Source organism: Petromyzon marinus, chromosome 3 (assembly GCF_048934315.1).
Source record: "Petromyzon marinus isolate PM22_M1 ecotype Great Lakes invasive population chromosome 3, UKy_Petmar_22M1.pri1.0, whole genome shotgun sequence".
NCBI lineage: Eukaryota > Metazoa > Chordata > Hyperoartia > Petromyzontiformes > Petromyzontidae > Petromyzon > Petromyzon marinus.
In genome coordinates this window covers 3,782,140-3,804,390 of record NC_133669.1, presented here as the reverse complement: position 1 = coordinate 3,804,390, position 22,251 = coordinate 3,782,140, and the positions used below count along the sequence as shown (strand labels likewise).

Below are 22,251 nucleotides of genomic sequence, written 5' to 3'. Positions count from 1 at the left end.
CGAAAATCTCCGACCAAACAGGAGTGCTGGGCAAAAAGACCAAATATGGCAGTAAATCTGAGGCAGTGTCGTCACACATCTGGGTTAACTTTACATCAAACCATAGTGGGACAGTGCAAATCCTTTTTGCTAAAAATAAAAAATAATCATTCACAGCCCCTTGGTCAATCCATTGCTGAAGGCAGTCCAATGCCATGTGCGTACGTATGTTGAACTTCTTTCACGCCGCACGTAACCAACCGTCGGTCACCGGCATTTTTTTTTTACCATACTTCACGGAACTGGTCAGTACAGGTTGGGTGAAGGGAGTTCCCAGACTGGTTTTGAGATATCACTCGCCAATGATGTTAGCCGTGGCCAGGAATTTTACTCAGTCCACGGAGCTCATTTGGGCACTGCGCTCAGAGACTTGCGCAAAACAGCTACACCATTCCCTCTAAAATTACAGAAAATAAATACGTCACATCTGTCATCAAAGTCAATACAAAATGCAAGCGATTATATGAAATGAACTGGGTGTAAATGTCATGATCTGGTAAGCAGTGGTTTGTATGTTAATGACAACTGCCTCTGGAGGATTCCCAACAGGATGGGAAGTTGACGGAAGTACAAGTAGGCAGCCGATCTGTCTATTCAACAATTCTCGATGCATAGAATAGCACTGCGGAGGTGTTCAACTCGAAACCAATTTAAGATGTTTGTGAAAACGTTCACATTGTTACGACAGGGGCCAATCTATCCACAGGATGATCACTGTCAACCTCTCACAACGAGTTCCCCACCACCCCCCTCTGTTGACCCGCAGGGAAATGATCACCTCTGCTGAAAAGATGTGAACTCAAAACCTTCAGATTGTGAGTACTAATCATGACACAAACCAGGCCCATCTGTGAGCATGCGGATTTTTGAGAGTTAGCCATTCATGTGCAGGTTATTTTTCTTCCAGTTTCGTCTCACGAGGAACTGAATAAACATCTCAAGCATGGTCACTCCGCAAATAATCTTGAGACCCGATTGAAGCTTTTTCTGACCAACCGCAGGTCAATTACAATTAGTTGGATTAAGCAATATATCTGGACCCGTGGAACAATAATTAGAGCACGCAACCCACAAATGGTACGTTTGTAAGTTAAAATTATCTTCAGATGGTCAATTATCATCGCTTTGGGGTTGAAAAATGAGTACTACTTGTACATTGTAACTTGTATATTATTTTATACCTACGTGGCTTTCCCGAAAAAAACAAAGAGTATGGATTCCTGCAGTCACGAAAGCTTCAAATCAAGATTACTACTTGTAAGTCAACAGTGGTCGTTCAACAGAGAGATTTTCCCCCCAACTATAGGCAGATAGCATTTTGACCACTGGCTGAGGGCCAGAAACAAATAGGAAGACCGTTCCAACTTCATTTGAGCATTGAAACATTTTGAAAACTACTTAAAAATTTGTACAGGATGGCTTTGACGAGTGAAATGATCCGAGGTTAAGTATCGCTGGGCAACTCATTCAGTCACCTTGCATATTGGTAACCTTTACACTGCAGCAGAGTAATGCACGTGAGCTCGCCCCACGCATTGAGTTTGGTGCCATGGCATGAGCCATTTGCGCACTGTGCCCGCTCACTCGCCAATCTTACAGAAATGGCACGCTACCACCACCCCTATAAACACAGTAACGTACGTACGCGCGCACCCTTGACTTCACCACGAGATGAACAACGAAAAACCCATTGAGACTAATGAAACAACACTGCCTCTTTTGCAAGGACGATCCTGGTTCCTTGTGTCATCATGCCAGACTGGGCTTTGCATCCGACACCCACACAGGGATGTGCCTTTCATGCATCGCTTAAAGACTGCACGCTGAGAAGCACGGTCCATTTAATGCCGAGGGGTGGGGAGGGCAGAGGAGTAGGCTTTGTGCCCGTTTCATTTAAACCGTGAAAGTAATTTCAGACTTGGCTTCATAAACAAGACAATAGACTCTGCTACCGGGCGTAAACACCAGCAGCGGTGGCAATCCCAGACATTAAAAGTTTACACCCCTGTTTTGAATGTGGGATGCAAGACCCAGTCTGGCGCTCGCGCCGACACAAAATACATAAACGTCTCGCGATAGGCTCTTTCACCTTAACAAATTGGATTATTGGCAAGGCTAAAGTTAATTATTGGGGCCTCTTGAGTGCCAGACTTTTAAATGGGTACGCTGGCACTCGAGCTTGAACCACGTGCAGAGGCAATTACGTACTTAACTCAGACGTATCTCAATGAATCACTTGAGATTTGACAAGTCAAATGGTTGCAGTTGCTCGTGATGTCCGAGTGGCAGACCTTTGCACCTGGTGTTTGCGAGGCCTTCCAAGTGATAACTCAATCCCCAAAGATAGATTGCATTTATTTCAGCAGGAAGGTCCCAATAAGGTGCTAGCCTCGATTTCATGGGCATCCTATGACGGTATAGATATTGTACAGTCCATATCTTGGTTACACAAGCATAGTTACAAAATAGAATGTTAAGACCTGGTCAGAGGACAACTTAGCATATCATATCTGGGATGCTGATAAAACGAAGTATCATCACTGTGGTAGGCGCAACAGCAGCCGCACTTTGAAGAGATCGGCGGGAACTGTGGCAGGTGACATTTTATGCCCGTAGCTCCCTGTTGTTGGAGCAACGCAAGTAGAGGAATAATGAGTGTGAAGTGTGCTCAGGGGAACGTGCTAGCACCTTTGGACGCACCTCTTTCACTTCCTTTTCCACCTCTTCACTCTCTTCTTCTTCATCCGACAGATCGTGGTCATTTTCGTCGCTCTGAGACTGAAGCAAAAGCCCACACACAGATAGAGAGAGAATTAGACACAGATGCACACATGCAGACAACAAACACAATAAATAAATAGGCCTATCTGCATTATCATCTTTTCAGGAGACAGTAAAATCAACACCATTTTTTTGCTACAATGCAGACAACACTGATCATGAAAACTAAATATTAATTCACCAATTGGTTTAAAATTGCGATGCCAGGGGTCTCAGAGGGAATTGCTGTCACCTTTAAATTTTAATGTTTATGCGTACACTTTTATTTAAAAAAAACTATTTCAAACAGTGAATGTCACTCTTCAGTAGACTTCTGAAGGTCACCAAGACCACATTTTCAAACATCTCTAATTCCTCTAAGAACGAAAAATTACAAAGATACACATCTTGCAATAATCTTGCTGGGTAGCATAATGGCACATTCTCAACTAACAATTACCAGGAGTTTAAATGCCGGTTCAGGGTAAACTCAGAATATCATCCCTCTATTGTCAAAAAAGTGAATAGCACTTGGTCAACAGAGCAAATCTAAAATCAACTATGGCCCAGTCACAGGAACGTGGAATTTCCACCACTTTAACAGCATCAGAGCTGGCTGCCTCAGAACGTCCAAAAGAGAATGGTGTGCATCACTGACTTTGGCTTTTCCGACGCGAACATGTGCCGTTCAACGTGCCGAGCGGCTCGAAAAGGTTAAAACAATCACGAAAGACAATTACGTTCAAATTAGCGCCGCGATAATGGAGCGCATTCATTGCAGAGGCAATCTAAGAGAAGCGTTCACATTAAATCACTGCGTGGGCTTAACGGTCGCTCGGCACGGCGCAACGTGATTTACAAGGAGATGGGCAACTTGCGCCCATCAGTACAGAGCATGCCCAGCAGAGGGAGGCATGTCACCATGGGACAAAAAACCCGATGCTGGAACGAGACGGCATGTGCCTGGGCATGACCAAAGCAATCGAGCAAATGCCACTTGGTGTCTGAGCAAATTAACACATTTTGAACGACGTAAGTAAACGGCAGGCGTGACGCCGGGCGATCAAACTAACGGCCGAGTGGCAGCCGAACGAAGCAACAAGTCCAACAGGATGTTAGCACCGTGGAGATGGGGAGTGATGAGATCAGCTCGTTTCCACAGAAATCACCGAATTTTGTGTCAGGTGACGATTGAGGAGAGGCGACAGCATGGCGAGGCCTTCATCCACAGTGGACAGATCATGACTGATGACGCATTTTTAAAAGCGTATGTATGCGAGTACACAAGCTACTAATTGGATTAAAAAAAGTGGCCAAACGAACTGGATAAAAAAACATATGGGCAACTGCAATTCCATTGGAACCAGAATGACCAAAACAGTATAGTACAATGACTAGTTACTGAATGGTTACTTCCTGATGTTCAACTTAAATTTTTAGCAACAAGCTGCACTTCCATCGCCATATCGATCACTATCCATGTTTTTCCTTGCGTTGCATTGATCATGATCATCAGTGTTGTTGCTGAAGTCATTCCACGTCAAGTTATAATTCCTCCCCACCCCCCGTCTGCGTGGAGATACGGTGGTGGTAACGCGGCTTGTGCCACGGTGTGTCGCACAATGCCGCTCAATCTGCTTGATTGTTTAATAATTTATATTCCTGGTTATGTATTCATGATTTCCTTGTGCAACATCTCGAGATGCTTCTGAATGCTTACAAGTGCTATATGAATAAAATGATTACTATTACAATGATGCAGTTTTGGTACCGGTGCGGACAAGAACTATATTTGCATGGTCATCTTGCATCATGGAGTCGACCAACTCTAAAGATTATGAGAAAGCCCTTCGAATATCATACTACCCTACATTTTGGGGGTTAGGGGGATCTCTGGTTAAATCATTTGCCGTTGCCTGAATTTGAGCCAGTGGGTCCCAGAGTACTGGCACAGTAGCACTGACACAGCAATTTTGAACAGAACAAGCCACTGGGTCACCTCATTCATTCAATTCTTACCACGGGATGTGTACAATATACTCTTTAACAAGTTTACATAACTGGCTGCAGCTTGTTTACCACTAACAAAGGGCAGCCTTATGTGAAAGGGGTTTACATGATTACAAAAGTCTGCTAAACTGCATGCACATTCCCTTGTAACAATTTAAATGTCCTTTATGCTTGTTATTTTTTTTTGTTATGCGGCTGGCTGGCACTGTACTCGTAGCACTTTACAACAATTGAAAGGCTGCGGGTTCAGATCCCAGTCAAGGGTCAACGCAGGCCATCACATCTCCAGGATCGAAAAAGTACAATTTTGTGGGACGTTAACAGCGGTTGCTGTGAGGAAGAAACTGACCTCCACCATGCAAATGTGGAACGTTCCCTCGTGCCATCGTGGAGCAGGGTCGCTAACGGATATGAGCACAGCTCGATCCGTCACTCAAAGCCAGGCATTTCATGTTTAATTGCCTCTCCGTATGATGGCGAGTGACACCAGCAAACAGTTGTTTGAAATGGTCATCAAAGACCCTTCTAACTTCTATTACCCTTTCAGATTGATTTGATTGAAACAAAAAAGTTTGAAGTTGCTCAGAGAAGCTGTGCCTATTATTTCCCAGTCCATGTTACAATGCTCCTGGACTTTCTCTTATTGTTATGCACAAATTACCCTGACAGCAATGCGGCCACTGGACCCAGCTTCTCTGTTCTCATGGCCAAACAGCTGCTAAAAAGAGGCTCGTGGGTTCCAATTATAGCAGTTATCTGTTCTCTATTATTTCCTACTATAATCACCCAGGAATGTCTGTCCGTCCCGCACGTGACGTCACTGCAAAAGAGCCCCCCCCCCCCCCTTCATTGATATTCACGCCCGCGTGGAAATTTACACGAACGCACAAGAAGGTCGCGCACTCCACATTCCGCACCCCTCCCCTCATTAATAATCATGAGCGGGTGACGTCACTCCACATGCTGCACCCCTCCACAATAACCATTGGCGGGTGACGTCACTCCACATGGGGCAACCCCCCCCCCCCTCATTAATAATCATGAGCTGAACAATTTTCGATTTAATATTTCAGATTTACTGCAATATACACCTGTCCTTGGATGGGCAAAAAAGCTCGCCCAAGAAGAACCACCTTCAAAGATTCTAGCAGACAAAATGCTATGCATTTGCAACTTCTAGAAAATACATGGGATATGTTTCAATGCATGCATAAGTACAAATGAAATCCCTTTTTTAACAGGCACATGATATATAATTTAAAACCGTCATCATATTAGTTTGGATAGTCGCATGATGATTTGAATAAAATAAAAATCTAAACAAGCGGACAACGCATGTAATCCAAGTGCCGTTAAACCATCAAAGCATAGTTATATTTACCCCATAAGTTCATGGGTCTCTTGGACCAATGTTTCCCAATAGCATTTATCCAAATAAGGAAACGCAACTTGCAGTTTATGAATTTAATCATTTAGTCGCACAAAATCCATGCAGGCAGGACAATTATTTCTTAAAATAATGATAAGAATCGGCAGAGGCATTATTGGCCAATTTTCTTAAGAGTTATATTGCTCATGTGTTAAAGAACCTTAGCAAATAATGAACAATCATATCTCCAGTAACTTTTAATTTCAACCAGCTACTGTTCACTTTAATTTCATATATATGCGTCATTAAATCGTGACTTAAAGCTTTCGTGACTGCAGAAATTAATATTCTTTGGGTCTTTCGGTAAAGCCATGTAGATAGAAAAATAAAAATAAGTAAATGTCCTGCCTCAGCAGCTCTCCCACGATTGCCTGTGTTGCCATCCAAACGTGATATTTTTATTTTTTTATTACTTTTCTATCTACGTGGCTTTACTGGAAGACCCAAAGAATATATATGTGTCGTTAAAGAAGATGCTTTTCTAAATTAAAGACACGTTTCATAGTAAATTTCTTCAGTTCGATTCATACTGCAACCTTTGTTTCATGATTATGGGATTACCACTTCCCAAGAAGCCTTGCATAAACTGGACGTTGATTCATCCAAGTGCATTGCGGCATTTAAAAGCAGCCAACTGAATTGGCACAAAACGGGTGGCGATTTTCCCATTTCTCTATCCAATGCAGTGACAGGGGCTGCCTTCCTCCTGCCAACGCATGACTCATACCCCCTGGTCTATCGTGATAAATGCAATACAATGTGGATTTATACGCATACCGATGTAAGCGCATCTAAAATCAAGGGAGAATGCGTATCGAGAGGCCTTAGAAGGTGGGCGATATTTGTGAAAGGGGAGAATTCATTATTATTTTTTGTTGTACAAAGAAAATGGGTATTTTATGAGAGCAGGTATGGATAGGCAAAGGGAAGACTAGTTTGCTAAGCGACAATGACAAGGCATAGACTGGATTTTAAAAGTTACTGAGTCTTCGGCAGAGGGGAATAGGAAGGTGTCAACTCTGTACTTGCACAGGGGGAGTTAGTCAGCAGTGTGAACGCTCAATGCGAGGTAGTCCCACGCAACAGGAGGCTGGACATGAGCAGCGGCAATCTCCACCACAAATGCGCACTAATGGCACATTGTAAGCTCTTCGGGACAACGCCGAGAAGAGGGCCACTGTGGAGGTGACCAGGGAGAGCCCCTAAGCTGGTTGGTTCCTCTAATAAAGGCTTATCCATGGTACATAGACATATTAGTTACTGAGCCAATGAGTAAGTGAATAGTAAGCTGGTGATGCGAGTGAGCGATTTGTTAGCGAGCGACCGGTGCGAGTGACCGATGCGAGTGAATGACCGATTTGCGAGCGAGTGAGCGACGAGTAAGTGGGCGATTTGTTTGTGAGCGAGTGATTTAGAGAGAGAGCGAGCGAGCGAGCGAGACAGAGAGAGGCATCAGGTTGTCGCACACACTCACGTCGGGGCTCATGAAGGACACGCCGGTGGACCTGCGTTTCTCCCGTGGGCGGCGCCGATCCCGCACCACCGACAACTTGTTCTTGCCCTTGTCTCCCTCCGTCTGGCTGTCCTCCTCGCCCGAATCGCCTGCAGCACAGCAGCAACCGCGCGGTCACTCGCAATTCCACAGTGACAAGGCAGCGGAACTGTGAAACCGTCCGATGTCACTACTTGGGGAAGCAATAGGGGCAGTGACTCTTAACAAACGCGAAGAAACGCCAAGGAGGCTTCCTTTTGCGGACAGAAACCTTGACTGCATGAGCAAGGACCCACCCTTTCGTAAAATATTTTCACAAGCGAATTCACAGCAATTTCCACAATCAAAATAACTCGGGGAGGCACTTATCTCAAGTTCAGAAACCGATTGCCAGCAGCATAAATTCCACATTGCTGTGGTGGGGGCAAGTTTATTCACAGGGGTACCATTTTTGACTTCCCTCCAAGCACGACTTATTTTATTGATCCCAGAGGACTGAAGGGATTATTTTAACCCAAATCACGATTGCGAGCCAGAGACTCGAACCACCACATCCCCCTCAGATAGATATGATATAATTTTAATAGGAACACACGTACCATACAAGACAGATGCTCAACATGTTTTCTATACATCTGTACTGGGGGAGGAGGGGGTGCAGGACTGGTTCTGACATCACTCGCCAACTGATCTTAGCCATGGCCAAGAATCGAACTCGGGTTGCTGGTTTCAAAGCGCAGCGCGCTAACCATTGTACCACCACTCCACTCAAAATATATCAATACGTACAACGCAATAAGACTACTGCTGCGCAACACGCAAAACAATGACATTCAACCGCACGCATGTGTTATGCAGAACTTATTTCGCACCGTACGTAGGCAACCGTGCGAATCGGAAGTGTGCAATGCATAGCAAATACGGTGCCCCCCCCCCTGCCGCGGTGCCACCATACCCCTCTCTGGCTCCACGACGGTGACCGTGGGCACACGGGTCGAGCCACCGCCGCCGAGACCCGACCCCGTGCTCCCTCCGCCGCCCGCCCTCCCCGCCGGTGACCCCCCGACCGCCGGCGCCAGCGACGCCGAAGGGCGCAACCTCTGGTAGGCACCGTCCTGGGTCTGACGAGGCAAAAGGGGAGGAAGGTAGGGAGAAAAAAATAACGCGAGTCGATGGTCGAGATGAACTGCGCACAGATTTCGGGTTTCGTTTGGGTTAAGCCGCGGCGTATTCCAGCTCAAATGAGCGAGGGGTGGCGCTCATCTCTGTCAGCGGCCTGAAGGCAACGGTGGAAATCCACATTCTACAATTCTTATTGGATGGCCACTGTGAACTTACAACCATATGATACTGATGTTGCCAATCACGGAAGAATGATGAGCAGAGTCGATCCCCAAACTGGAATTTGAAATTGTGGATGTTTTTCTGATCGTTGAGCACTGCAGCACCACTCAAGATTATGTTCATTGGTCTGCCAATTATATTCCAACCAACTACAACCCCATGAACACAGCATAAATATGGCGACAGCAAAAAAATGAAAACATTGACACTAAAGGTATAATTTTTAAAACATTACACATAATTAAAACAAGTTATCCACATTTCTGCCACGGCAATTTAACCCATCATCCCCCCAAAGGCTCGATTAAATGCATACCATTTTGAATGGTGGCTGGTTTAATACAGCACTATTAAAGTGAAAGGCCATAAAATGTAATGTGCTTGTACATGTGCAGCCCTTATGTTAATTTGTGCTGGATGAAGCCCTCCCCACCCTCCGTGGGTCATGGGGTTTATTGGACCATACTTCACTACACTGGTCAGTGTTGGTTGTGGAAGGTGGGGAGCATAGATGTGTGAGCATAGAAGCATGGTAGAAGCATGGATTTTGCCGCACTGCCATCTGCTGCCCTCGATGGTTGATTAAGAAATAGAACATTTAACAGTTTTCTGCAACGTTTGTTCATTCAAGTGAGCATAAGTGACATTTGTGGCACAGCGTTAGTGCAAGGCAATGTGGGGGAGTGGCGCCAAGTGATGTAGGGTGGCATAGGGAGGCACATGGATGGTATGGGACAACAGAAACTGTTATGGGGCAGCACTGATTATGCAGCATTAGGTGACTGACATGAGGCTGGTAGGACAACACACTGAATGGCATAGGCCAATATAGAGGGGCCATTGTGTGGTATGGTAGGGCACCAAAGGGCCAAGTGGATTCACAGGGTGGTGATGGTGAGAAGTTTAATATGTGGGCTTTCACGACCAGTATTATTCATAATAAAGGTTTTTGGGTTAGATCGCGTTATTATGTGTCGCAACCCTCCACCGCCGGACACGGCCAATCGGTCAAAAATGTGTCACGTTAACAAAACGCCAATTAGTTACTTCAGCCCACCTGTGTGTTTGACGAGTGAATCCACAACTTTTAGAATTTGAGTACGACGTTTCGCTGGTAATTACATCCAGCATCTTCGGGCAATTTGCCAGAATAGTGAAGCCATCCACCTGCTTCCGGTTTTAAATAGTGTAGGATGACGTCTTCATTGTTGAACCCCATCAGGTTGAGATCAGAGGCGGAGGTGCGGGGGGGTATTGCAAATATGTAATAGTTCAGCAATCAGCCACTTAGCATGTGATTCCTCTATAAGGAATTACAATGTATTGTGTATTACTTAATAATACACTTCCAGGCTGCGCTGAGTCTGTAGCTATGACAGCGGTTGGAATTATTTTTATTCTTCTCAATTTCGATTGATTTTCTAATTAGTCTTGACCAGTAATAATTAGTTTTGCATAACACTTCAATGTTATCAAAATCAATTGACAGTTGTGTTTGAGATCATTTAATATCCCTTTGGTGTTTCTTTTAGTCTTATGCTCATGTTACATCCCGTCTTCTTAAGCTCATGTTACGTTCCGTCTGTCCAATATAGCATTTACTGCATAAGCAATTGATCCGATATACACCTTCTGTTGATAACTTCAGTAATTCATCTTTAGTACAAGACAGTAGTTTTTTTTAATTTTGTGTACCGTACCAAATCTCACTTTAATGTTTTGCTTTTGCAAAACGTGGGCTAATTTCTCAGTAACTCCCGAGATATATGCTATTTTAATTGTTTTGATAATCTGATCACTTTCAGCAGTACTGTTGTTCGGTCTTGGTTTGGCATTCAATGCTCTGTTAATTTGAGCATTATTGTAGCATTACGTTATTATGAATGATTATGATGGTGAAAACACAGGAATTGTGTGGTAGGGCGCCAGAGCACCAAGGAATTGCAGATGACGCCATTCGTGGACGGAGTGGGGCAATGGCAAGGTGATGCGGGGATTCAGTGCAGAGCGGCATGGGGCGGGGGGGGGAGTGCCCAGCTCACGTCGCTGCCGTAGGTGCGAGAGGGCCGCCCCCGCGCGTCCGACGCCTCCCGCGACTCCGTGTCCTTCTTGTCGTCGAGTCGCTCCGCGGACTCCTTCTCCTCAGGCTGCTCGCGGCCCCCGCGCTTGTCCGAGCCATAGCGCCGGATCTTCTCAGCCTCGTGTAGGTCCGTCAGGGTGACGCCCTGCCCGACGGCGTGGGAGAGGGAGAAAAGACACAAAGGGGGGAAAAAAATAATTTGTTGCTTCGCTGCCATGGGTGGTAAATGAAAATTTAAATAAACACGAGTATTTGGTTTCATCATCGAATTGAAATGGCATTAACCGAGCATTATGGGTAAATGCATTGCAGTAGAATTGTATTAAAAGCTAACTTTATACAGTTTCATCTTCTCTGAGTCTCATCTGCAGGGCGTCTCAATCACCAATGCTACACCATGGATTAATTTACAAAAAACTCAACCGAAACAATTTTTCAAATCAAAGCCAATGTATTTATGAGCTCACGCAAACAATGGAGTGGTATTCATCTCTGCTGGTTTCACCGAATCAACAGCGGATATGCCAGATATCTATAATGGCGGCTATTACCTGTATGATCACAACCACTGCTGATTTTTCAGCAAATGTGACTCATTGTATCAATCCAAAACAGGTGGCAGACTGAGTTGTGTCCCGACTGAACACACTGATTGCGAGTCAAGCCCTCTGACCAGTGTCAGTATCCTGGACTTGGTACTCTGGCACTCTTGTCATGAGCCCCGTGAGTCTCCTGGACACCAAAACAGGCAAATAGTTTGGAGAGAGATTGCGATACCAAGCAAGGCAGCTGGGGGGCAACGTTTGCCCTCTTTAAGCAGCACTGACAAAAGTTAACAGCTAAATTTATCACCGGCTGACATCACAGCCGAGTTTATTTACCACATGGGGCTTTTTTTTCCTGAGCTGCCTACAAGCAGCTACATGGGTGGCACTTCCACCATCACCATGTTGGAGCACTGCAGGATTGGAGAGACTGGCTGCATTCACCACGTGGTAATAATTACGCATGCCAACGCATTCTTCTCCTGTCCACGGTACCGTGCAAACGCTTCTGTTCATTTTGCAAAACTATTAAGCGAAACGGTGTTCCACTAGGCAATGCCACAGAGAGATATTGACCACATCACAGTGATGTAGAATTCCGTAGCTAGCTCAGGGTCTCTCCATTGCAGGTGAGAGCCAGCTCGTGCTCATATTTGAGCAAAGGAAACACTTTAAAAATGGACCCAATTTTTTATTTCTGGCAAGTAAATTCCAGGGCATTTTTTTACGTCCGACAAATAAATAGAAATAAACATGGTTCGTCTCTTTACAAGAACAATGAGTGGAGATTTTGTTTTCAAGATGACAACATCTGAAGTGACACAAAGAGATTAAGCTCAGTGGTCTGGCAGGAATGTTTTTGCAAAATCATTAGATTGTTTTGGTACTTTAACCAATTTCCATTCACTTTCATACTGTTAAGACTTACCACTATTGTACATTTGTTGTAATTGATAGCCATATGATTCAATTGAAATTAAGTTACCTCAATAGTGAATCACTTTTTTAATATTGGACTATGGTAGAAACTGGCTTCTAACTTAGGAATGTGGAATGTTCATCAGTTGTTCAGGGCTGCCAATCAGTACGACTGTTACTTTCATAAACACGAACCGCCACGGTCAGACTCTTTATACAAGCAAAATAGAATACCATAATAAAGATATTGCTTTATTAGGCCTCAATGACGGTAGTTGTAGGGATTTTTTCTCATATACTACCAGCATAAAAGTAACCAGTGGTCACTCCGATAGCTCCCTATGAAAGGACTTGTCGGTTGCAATAATATCAAGCATCTATAAAAGTTAACAGTGCGCAAATCCAAAGATTTTAGGAAGTGAAGAACTGCCACAACCATACACTACATAAAAAATGTACACAATAGTGATGCCACCGAGAGAACGTAATTAAAGTGAATTATGAAATCGATAGTACTGTAGGCTCAACAGACTTTGTCGTGGGCAAAATTTCCATCAACGTACATCAACACCCATGATGGGGTAAGTGACTTTCGCTTGCCCTTCCCTGTGGACAAACAATTGGATGCCATTGCACACGGTCCTATGGATGCCAGCCAGGACGAGGGAACATTCATCACGCACGCAATGTCTCACCTGGGTCGACCTACGCGTTTGCCGGGCCTGCCTGGACCTGGCCTTCCTCTGCGACTCCGACTCCTCGTCACGTACAGGCGTGAGGTATGACCTGCGACCGATATTGCACGCTCGCTCTGTGTATCTTCGTAAGTAAGCCGAGAGGGGTTAGGGGTGGCCGAAGGGAGGCCCTGAACCAGAGACTTCGATCGCTCGAGCCTTGTGGTCGCTCAACCGTAGTACCGTACCCCGTTTATCGAAAGTAGCAATTAGCATAAAGTTACGTGTTTTGAGAATGCGGAATGTCTTAAAAGGATTAGGGGATCTCAAAGGAGATAATCAAAATAATTGCAGACTTAAAGCCAAACATGTTTGAAAATAAACAGATTATCAATGCTCTGTGCAATTAGAAAAAAAAAATCCCGAACGTGACAAATTAAGATGTTTAACCACTCAAACGGCAATTGTTGTCATTATCTAACGCCACAATAATGGACTGTCGAGTCCGACGCACCCTTAAATGCTGGTATTAGTTTACGGCAGAGATTTTTCTCGCAGAGAACAAACCAAATATAGTGGCATTTATTGCGGTTAGAGGCTCCTGGAAAGCCAACTCCAGCCAATGCTATACAACGAATCTGTTGAGCGGGCTGTAGAACACCGCAGTGGAGTTGTTACCAGCAGCTCAGGCTCCTGCCAACGCCACCTTATTTGGTTTCTCCAACGGCTCAAGAAACCCCCCTCCCCCCACTAACCAAGGGAAACTGATGATCAAGAATAACCCAACACATTTCACGGTTACATTCTGGTGACTGCAAGATGCTCATTTAAATATAAAACGTTTCTTTTTTTAGAAGGGAAAAAAAAATCATAATTAACAGGGTAGAGGGTTCACTCAAGGGGGGGGGGGACGCAACACGCACATTTAATGCCAAGCGCAAGAAACACAATCCACAACAAGCACAAACTGGCTCGCCCGACAAACAAGGCGACACAAGCAGCAACCATTACGACCGTAACACGGAAAACCGGCGGCAAATCTAGGCCAGAGGTGTCAAAATCGTTTTGGCCAGCGATCCCGTTATCCTTCAAGTCTCAAATACAGGAGCATCAATGGGATATTCGACACAATATAATTTGCACCTCTCGTGATTCAGGTAAGACGCGAACCAAAAAACACAAGAGCTTTCTCTTACTGAAGAGACATACTGAGGCTGTGGGTCACCGAGTTGTCCAACACGGCTTTAAAGTTTCATCAATGAGAAATAATCAAATTCAATGATTTGTTACATGGAAAATCCCGTAAAATACAGTCACCCAGCTAGTTTCTAAGGGAGATCCGTGGTGCATCAGCTCAGGAAAAAAATCCGACATCAAAAGTGACACGTATACAGAAGAAAGAAGACCAAGAAGTTCAATTGAATGGAGCCATTTTGGAGCGCTAGTCGTGTTAACTCTGAAGTCACTTGTGTAAAACTTATTTGCGTAAATGCAGTGACATCACTACAGAGCTTGACTTGATTTCCAAGTTACAAATTAAGCCTTAGAATAATGTTGGCAATTCCTAGGCATGTACCAAAAATATTCGAGTTATTTATTATTGGATTACATTTGTATTGAATTACAGACTAAATAAATGATTTTAAGTGTATTTTCCCCTATTGTCATCATGCATTAAGATTTTGAATAACTTTGTAACTCTCGGTGAGTAGAACATCACCCTGCTACAATGAAAAATGTGCATTGCATTGCAGTCAAACAAATATACTTATTTAGCAGAGCTGTAATTTCGCCAAATTAAGTACAAAACCAAAGTGAGGGAAGTTAAGCGCTGTTTTTAAGACCTATCAGAAAACCACTGAAGAATATTTCTATAGCTGCATTTACATGAGGGAGCATATTTTACACATGTCCACTTGTTAAGGACTCTAGGGAAGTGGACATCGTTAATAACAGGCACAGACTCTTGACTGGAACACAAGTGAAGGCAAACCAGAGGAAGTTTGACTAGGTGTCATCAGTGATGTCCACGAAGAACGATGGACTTAAGTGGGGCTTTCCATTCAAAGATTAATGTCCAGAGGTCATCACGGCAAATGTTGCTGACGCAACCACACCTTACGATCGCTTCGTTCCTTCTGGGAGACTCCGCGAATATGGCAGGGTCAACGCAAAACCTGCAAAATCTGCTCTTACAGAGTGTACACATCTGCTTGGCCATCTTTACTTAAAGGCCAGAAACGTATTTTATAGTTGCTTCGTTGCAAGTTTGGCCCACTCCGACAATACCTAGTTTATTCCATAACTGTATCTAAAAAAGCCTTACTTCCAATATGTTTTTAATAAGGAATCTACACTCGAGTAGTCTGCCAATGCCTTCATGAGTATTTTGCATTTTGGGGGAATCAGAATTGCCTGAAGCAGTTCCATGGGGCCAGGTCAGATCAACTCACATTGGTTCATGATATTAACTGCCAGCCTGGAATATTTTTAAAAAAAAAACGCTTCAAGTCCTACAGGCCTCACAATCAGGCTTAGCACCCAGATGAATCGGTTTTGGCAAGTAACAGGTCTGCCAAATCCATGTCACACCGTATGTACAGAATTAAACTTTAATGTATGGACAATGTGGCCCCCCTATAGTTGTATGGGAGTGGTCACCCAGGAGTGGTGAAAGGTCACTTAAAGATACACAAACTAGTTATGAAACGACAAAGTAGGTCCTTTAAGGCAATTCACCAAGAGGGGGAGCACTCGAAGTGTGTTGAACCATACACCGACAATTCTGTTGTGACCCCCTTGTAGTGGCAGACTTAAGATTGGGACAATAAAGTTGTAAGGCTAACGGACTTATAACGCTCAAACGAACTACTCAAAGGAAATGGCCATAAATAGAATTGTGTTTCTAATTTAGCAATTGATACTTAGAAAGATTTACCGAGAATAAGGGTAACTGATAAAAAAAAATCAATGTAACCGTGAACCTGTCGAATTTTGTGGTTAGATGTGAAAAATGTAGCAGCTATAATCCTACAATAAAAGCTCTTTATTACGAGTGGTACACTCAGAAGAATGAATGAATTAATGACTGGGAGTCGGTATGTGGCTGAATGCATGAAGGCTGAGCAGGTCCCATGAAGAAAAGACATGGATAGGAGAATACGCTACACGTCAACACTCATCCATGCGTATACCAACACCGATGGGGGGGGGGGGGGCAGGGGGGAAATACACCTTCAGTTTACACAAATGGCCGCTGGCCACAGGATAAACACCTCTGGTCTAGATTGCAGCTTCATGGTAAATGGGTGGGTATGGTGAGGCAGGAAGGGAATGGCAGGTGGGATGGGTGAGTTGTTCTCAGGTTAAACGAGTGCAGGGGGTCACAGCAAGGCAACAACTTAGCACAACCGCGACATTTTTACTTTTCCAAAAAATCTCAATTAACTTTCATTGCTATGAATAACAGCCTTCAGTAAAGTCCACATTTCAAATAAGTTTTTATAAAGTATAAATTTTCTGCAAAGAACCCAATGGTTAGTGTTACGGTTAGTGTTATTAGAATTGTGAAGCACAAACAGATTAATAGACACACAAATTTGATTACCAAAACCAGTCCCAATGAAAGTGAACGGTGACCGTTATGGACTCCATCTCCGTGAGAGTTAATGGCGATCCACGTTCTCTATTTTGGGAACTTATCCGACTGAGAAGCGAAGGGTGAACGCTTTCTCAAAAATTTTTGCCCATCTACAAATACAGCGGTTTTGCTAAATTCCACCTTCAAGCGCCCCCTTGCACCCACTCAGTCACACACACTCACGCACGCACTCGCTTACACGTACACTCACGCAAGCACACACACCTGCGTCGCTCTCTGTTCTCCCCGGACAGGGCCGCCCCGCTCTCCAGGGACGGGGCCGAGCCTCCCGACACCGTGGGCGGGACCGTCACGGTGACGGCGGGCACGGTGCCACCACTGCCGCCACCGATGCCCTCCCTGCTGCCCCGTTCGGGGGCCTCCTCGACCCGAGAGCGAAAGATGGCCGAGCTACTGCGAAGTGGAGCAACAAGACGGGATTCTCCAGCATTGGCCGGGGCCAGGGGGCGCGGGGCTGACTTTACGACAACATTCTTTTCCATTTAAAAAAATTAATCGAATTTTTACGAAGGTGCTTCCTCTAGTTCAAACGAGCACGAGGTGGTGCTCATTAAAAAACATTTTAATTGGTCCGGTGATTTAATTTGAACCCGCCTATGTTGGGGGCTCGTCAACGTGTAAGATGACCAGCGGTGACGATGGACTGAATGGATCCACCAACAGGCATTTGAATTCATAATCTCCTGAATGTGAAAAGCTCACCCTAAAAGATTGTGTCATCTGGCCACTTTTCAAATCAACGCAACACCTACGGTAATACTGATACTATAATAACAGGGTCGCACAAGAGAATGGAATGAGTGCTCGTTTGGGTCTAACTTTGGAATGAGTCATACAATGCACTTCCTAAGAAAAAAAAAGTCAAACAATTTGGATAGCCGAGTTCCTTACGTACGACGCGCAAACCCATTTGGGGGTTGTTTCTCCGCAAGATAAAAAAACGGGGGGGGGGGGAATTTGGTATATGTCCATGGGAGTCTAATTGTACCAGAGAACAAGGACTGGTAAGCCTCGCCAGATGTGTCCGTGGTTCATGAAGTCCCAAAAGAAGCCAGGAGAGCGCAGGAGACCGCAACACGAAGGACAGAGAATATCCGCAGACGACATGCACACAAGTTAGAGTGCAATTTCTCCAACTCCATTCCTTGCACCCTGCCTCGGCACTCTTCCACTATAGCCACACTTCTGTATGCAAATATAAATTAGGATTGGAACATGGCGCACACACCCAAGTACAATGTTAATAATTCAATTTTTTTTATATACACAGTAAAGGGTCAAAACTAAGCCCACCTAACCAGAACGGCTATCTGCTGAGCATGTTGGGCTAATTGGTTATGGCGCATTTATATGTCCAGGTGGGAAACCAAAGTAACTGGGGAAAAGGCCCCTTACCAATAGGAAATAACGTTTCAAAATTCAGACACAGCAGACATCCATTTGCAGTGTGCCATCATCTACTGGTTTCAGGTTGGCAACTCGTGGCACTTGACAATCTCAACAATCCACCAACCCTGCCTCTAAAGTGTTACGACAGGTGTGCGCTACCATGCCTGGAAAATGTATTCTCCAAGTGCTCAGCTGTGCCGAGCTGGTTGCTAGAACTGGAGTTAGAGAAACCATGAGTTAAGGGAGCCGACCTGCGTTTGTTCTCGTTTCCAAAAGCGCACAGCAGAGCCCAAGCAAGCAGGGGGGAACAAGCGAGGCGCACACAGGATAGGCACGATGACAAAGCGGAGGGCTTGTACCCACACAGCCACCCACCCACAGGGTCTTACCTGCCCACTGAGGGGGCTACGGCAGAGACTGGGGCAGTGCTAGTAACGTTCGTAACGTCGTCCGAGACACGGACTGTGGGCACAGGAGTGGTGGACGTGGAGGTGGGGAGGACCGGAGGGGGTGAGGAGGGCGAGAGGCCTGAGGAAGAGTCAGAAGAAGAGACCTCTCCGCCGTGCCTCCCGTTGGGGCTGCTAAAATGACGGCGTCGACAGAAAGACAGGGAGGAGAAAAACAGGGAGATTACAAATGTAAATATACAGGTATTGGGGATGAAGGAACATTGAGAGAGCAAGTGCGACGGTCTGAAGAGGAGAGGGACCGGCAGCATCCCAGGGGATGAAGTCATGAAGGAGCGAGGCGAAGGTGACAACGTACAAGGCATGCAGTCCTCTTCCTGGATGGATACAGGAGCAAACATTTTATACCTGTGCTGCAAAATGTAACAATGCGCCGTGATGCAAAAAAGTGATGGTGAGCCAAAATGAGATGAGATATATGGTAATCACAATCTCCTGGGATGTTGTGATCGATTCCAGGAACCTTTGCCGATTGTTTCCCATCCACGTCAGATTTAATACGTGTAAAAAAATGTTTTGAAAAATTAGAGAGGTGGCATCTGGAGCAAGCCAGCAAGATAAAGATGGATCAATGGAAGTGCTTTACGATGACTTATGACCAATGACAATAGCCAAGAACGAATTAGGTTTAAAATTGACTTCTTACTCGGTGTTAGGGTCAGGGTAAAGGCTACCAACGCCAATTACATATTCAGCGAGAAGTTATTAAAATTCTCAAATGCAATTTCATTTTGAAGACTCAAAGGTGTAATGGCAATTAAATATGGATGATCCATTGCAGAGATAAACAACTAGCTTATTCCTTCAAAATTGGGAAGTCACTGCTCACCTGATCAGGTCTCCACTGCCTAGCAACTGAAACTGGATTTACACCTATATCCCTAAAAGAAAGGATTCTCGGAATTTATGTAATCAAACTCTAGTTTTGATTATTTACAAGGGTTCAAAAAGTCAAAAGTCGGAGTCATTACTTGCTCAAAAGAACGCCGAGGCAGTGGTGGAAATTCCATATTCCTATGGCGGAGGCAAGTGTATCCACAGGAAAACCACTGTTTAACTTTGCCACAAAGCGGTACTCATTTATCGACCCTGGAAGGATGATGGGCTGCGTCAAATCCCTAACCAGGATATTAACCTTTTGATTATGAACCACTCACTCCATTACCGAGCCACCTTACCGGTTGATGATGACGATTACTTGGTTGTTTTGTGTTTCTGCTTAATGACCGTTAAATTTTTTGCCGTTGCAATTATTTTTGTGTTTGTATTTTACCCCAGGCCACCCTTTACAAAAGAGGTTTTTTTTTGCCTCAATGCACTCTCACCCAGTTATGAGTACATCAAATTGATTTGACAGCTTGAAACAAGAGGTGAAAGAAATTACGTTTGGTGGTCACCACTTTTTTTGCATCACGTCACACCCTCATCATGGACGCGCGCAATACCCGCGGTCACTTTACACAAGCCCTCCCCCCCCCAGCCTTAGAGGACTGCAGGTACGGCGGGGGGCGGTTGCCTTGAGCGGGGCGCGTTTGAGCGGATAAGAGGAACAACCTTGGGATAGAGGGAAGGACGGCATTCATGCTCACCCCCCCACCCGCCACACACACTGCCCTCTCCCATCCCGCATGCCAGCACGAGAGTTGAGCACAGCGATGATAAAGAACCTCTTTGCCATTTGCCCACGTAGTAAAGGAAGCAGTCGAGCCTGCAGCATGGAGCAACCATAGGGCATGCACAGTTCTCTTCGACGGGTTTTACCTCTTGGATCATTCCCTTTATTCTTCGGTGTTTGAATAGTCACCTACTTCATCGTTGTTACTATTATTTATAGAGGTGCACCGAATATCCACTTTACGACCATATTTCCACAACCGGATCATCATCACCGATTAAGGCCGCACCACTCCCTTATGTACTGTGCGGTGAGAGGTGCGTGGTGCCTGGTGGGTTTGTGATGCAGTGGCAGGGTGTAAATTATCGGATGAGGGGTCTGCGATGAGGGGTAGCCGGGTATGAGGGGTGTGTAGGGGGATTCAGGGTGTTTGGTGAGGTGTGAGGGATGGAGCAGGGTGTTCTAGTGAAATATGGCATGGTGTGCGGTTAAGGCAGTGTGATGTGTATAAAGGGGCTCTGGTATGTGAATGTGCAGTGTGTGATTTGGAGGGTGCAGTTTAGTAGTTTGGCCTGGAAATATGGTTTGTTTGATTTCATAAAATATAGATATGACTATCAACCTTTGAAGCCATATCTGATTGGACTTATAACTTTGCATGATAATATAAATGTTATTCGTGCATCGCCAATTTTTATGCACAACAAGTTCAGTGCCAGAAAATGAACACCTTTGCCAAATATACAAACTTGCCTTGCAGTAAAACGTCAAGATCGCCTGTCCCTTTGTCACTTAATACATTTACATACAGGCAGCGGAGTGAGTATGCTCACGCCACCTAGAATAACAAAACACTGAGGATGCCTGCTTTTATTCAGCACACAGACTGATTTATATTTCTCCCCCCCCCCCGAACATCGTGCAACATTTACTGCCGCTAATAACTGCCCACGTGAGCTCTTGTCTCGATAAAAAAAATCCTTTCGTGAACAATAGTGGTGGTCAGGTGAGTCAAAAATGTGTATTGATGCGCGTATCCTCCTCCTCTCCTCGCAGGGAAAGGGATTTTTTGTTAATTATAACCCACCGACAAACCGCAGCGGTAAAGGTCCCGTAAATGAGAAATCTAAGCTGTAGGAGCCAATAATTGCAAGGTTTAGAGTTTTCACAGTGGCAAATTAATTCAAAACTCCGGCTATACCTGCCAAGTGCTCATCATAGGTAAAATACATCCGCAGCTTAGTGCACGTTTGGCACCAAAGTGCTGACCCCTTTATTGCAGAGAAGCTATTATGTGGTTTTAAATGCGCTGAATAAGATGTCAACACAATGAGAAACCTCATTTCACTTCTATCAGACAATCTGAACATTAACATATTGGAAAGCATTTATTTTTTTCCTCAGTGACAGTAGCAAAAAAAAAACCACCCTCTCATTATTTTTCACTAACCTGTTATTTTACGTGTTAAGTTCACCGAAGCAGTTACTTCGTAAATTAAACTCAAGATATCATCCAGCGATGTACGAGACAAAAGTGCTGCACACGCTTGTACTTCAGGGAGAATGTGAACGACGTTAGACACCAATGCCAGGGGTACCTGCGCTGGTACGCGGGTGCAGTGTTTTCGCTCGAATCATCGAATCTCCGTCGGGTGTAGGAGCTACTTCGAGCTAAAAGCATCCCCACCGTGTCCCTGCAAACACACACACACACACACGTGCACACGGTACACACACGTGCACACAGTACGCGCGCACACACACACACACACAATTCCGCTATGAGAAGACTACACACACACACTGAACGCAGGTTGTATTAGGAGCC

General features: G+C 44.9%; 1 protein-coding gene across 13 annotated transcripts in view; it reads right to left on the bottom strand.

Moving 5' to 3' along the window:
* LOC116952022 (protein phosphatase 1 regulatory subunit 12A) overlaps positions 1-22,251 on the bottom strand; it is a 108,431-nt gene that overhangs the window by 24,743 nt on the left and 61,437 nt on the right. For 7 of the 13 annotated variants that reach the window (XM_076072778.1, XM_076072763.1, XM_076072776.1 and 4 more), the window contains 8 exons: positions 22,022-22,117; positions 18,731-18,922; positions 17,157-17,345; positions 13,313-13,403; positions 11,117-11,299; positions 8,686-8,851; positions 7,713-7,840; positions 2,728-2,817 (listed from right to left, as the gene is read on the bottom strand). In XM_076072778.1, the coding sequence (XP_075928893.1) occupies positions 2,728-2,817; positions 7,713-7,840; positions 8,686-8,851; positions 11,117-11,299; positions 13,313-13,403; positions 17,157-17,345; positions 18,731-18,922; positions 22,022-22,117 (1,135 nt within the window). The remainder of the gene's footprint in view (positions 1-2,727; positions 2,818-7,712; positions 7,841-8,685; positions 8,852-11,116; positions 11,300-13,312; positions 13,404-17,156; positions 17,346-18,730; positions 18,923-22,021; positions 22,118-22,251) is intronic. The other 6 variants (XM_076072777.1, XM_076072780.1, XM_076072771.1 and 3 more) reach the window with 5 other exon arrangements.